Source organism: Triticum dicoccoides, chromosome 6B, assembly GCF_002162155.2.
Source record: "Triticum dicoccoides isolate Atlit2015 ecotype Zavitan chromosome 6B, WEW_v2.0, whole genome shotgun sequence".
Taxonomy (NCBI): domain Eukaryota; kingdom Viridiplantae; phylum Streptophyta; class Magnoliopsida; order Poales; family Poaceae; genus Triticum; species Triticum dicoccoides.
Window position 1 is genome coordinate 52,377,942 of NC_041391.1, and position 1,685 is coordinate 52,379,626.

General features: G+C 41.3%; 1 protein-coding gene across 1 annotated transcript in view; it reads left to right on the top strand.

The window, feature by feature from the left end:
* LOC119320707 (probable proteasome inhibitor) overlaps positions 1-1,310 on the top strand; it is an 8,798-nt gene extending 7,488 nt beyond the window's left edge. The window contains exons 6-10 of the mRNA XM_037594678.1: positions 345-440; positions 529-557; positions 646-712; positions 783-860; positions 1,238-1,310. Coding sequence (XP_037450575.1) covers positions 345-440; positions 529-557; positions 646-712; positions 783-860; positions 1,238-1,310 — 343 coding nt within the window. The remainder of the gene's footprint in view (positions 1-344; positions 441-528; positions 558-645; positions 713-782; positions 861-1,237) is intronic.
* The last annotated feature ends 375 nt before the right edge of the window (positions 1,311-1,685 follow it).

Sequence of the window (1,685 nt, forward strand, 5' to 3'; positions counted from 1 at the left end):
TTACTCTCTCTCTCTCTCCTGTCCTTTTGCTACATCACGCATATGATTATATTTTTCCTTTGAAATTTGGTACATGTGCCTGTATTAAAACTCCAGCCTACCCCAACTTGTTTGGGACTAAAGGCTTTGTTGTTGTTGTTGTTGTTGCCTGTATTAAAACTCCATAGTACTATGAATTTCCTGATAATTTTCTTTACAAGTAGTGCACAACCTAGTGAAGGGGTTCATGTCAACTTAATTATGTTTGGTTTTACCAAAATTTGCACTCTCTAACACTGTTGTAGGATAAATAGGCTACCAGTGAATTGGTTATAGGATATTGATAACGGGGCTAATATTTCCAGTTATGTATTGTGTTACAGCCTGATTTATCCTCCAGTAGTTCTGTTTGGTCATGATGACACCTTCCCTGCTCCTGGTGCAGGCTTCTACCCTCATAGGTCTCTCTCCTACCATAATATACATGTAAAAACATCGACATGTCAGTTCTTTCAAACATAACTAACAAATGGGTCTTACTGTTTGCAGTGGTGAGACAGGTGGTACTATGCATGTTGGTAATATGTTGTCAACTGAATATCTCTGGAATCTCTTCACATTTGTTCCGCTGCACTGTCTAACTTACAATCTATTTGATTACTACAGGCCCAAATGATCCATGCTTCTTTCCTTCAACTCCTTCTACTCCTTTTGGTGACCCTGGATATGTTCAGTTTTCCTTTACTAATTATTCCATTGCAGTATTTGTTTCGTCATAAACGGAATCAAATACTTCACAATAGGAGTGTTCCACCCGGTGGTCGCTACGATCCAATTGGCCCGCCTGATGTCCCAGGATTTGAACCATCTCGCTTTGTGAGGTAAGTTAATTATTCCTAACATTTTCTATAGACCCACTTTATGCTTGGCAACCGGTAAGGCTCGAGATGGCCTGTTATTGTATTTGATACCACTTTAGAAAGGTTTGTTGTCTCAAGTAAGAAACAAATGGTGCTTATAGTTCTTTTTTTCGCGCTGATAGCTAACTCGCATCCACATCCAATGCAACATTCAGCATAATACATATTTCTATATACTGTTGCGTCATGGAAGTCATTGAACACAATTTACTAACATATAATTGAAACCGATATACTTATCTCTACTTGCACCCGACCGGGGTTTAGGGGTGGGGTGCTCACTAGCTGAAACTCCAATGAACAGCTGATGCCAACCACCTGGTTTTTTGTTGACGCAGGCGTTCAAGGCATTCAGGTGGAAGCACTCACCCAGACCTCGAGTTCTCCCAACAAGACCCAGACTTCTTCTGAGACTCGGCTTCATGCCCACCTCCACCCTGCGCTGAATGACTGCTTTGTTTCTGCTGTGCTCAATCGTGAACGCTTTGCAGCACCAACCTGCTATGTATCACAAATTGTGTTTTAAATAGACTCTGCTTGTGCTTGAGAACATGAATGTAAACTCCTGTATTCACCTTTGAAACCATGCTTTGTCATACTCGACTGTACAATTGTATGTAGAGCTGTCTTCGTAACCCTCTGTGCTTCTTATCTTAGCTAAGCTATTGCTGGAATGTCTGCCTCGTTGCTGCCCTGTAGGCTTAATATTTGTTTCCAGTTTCTCCATATGCAGTATCACCCAGACCTCGAGTTCTTCCAACAAGACCCAGATTTCTGCAGTGTCTT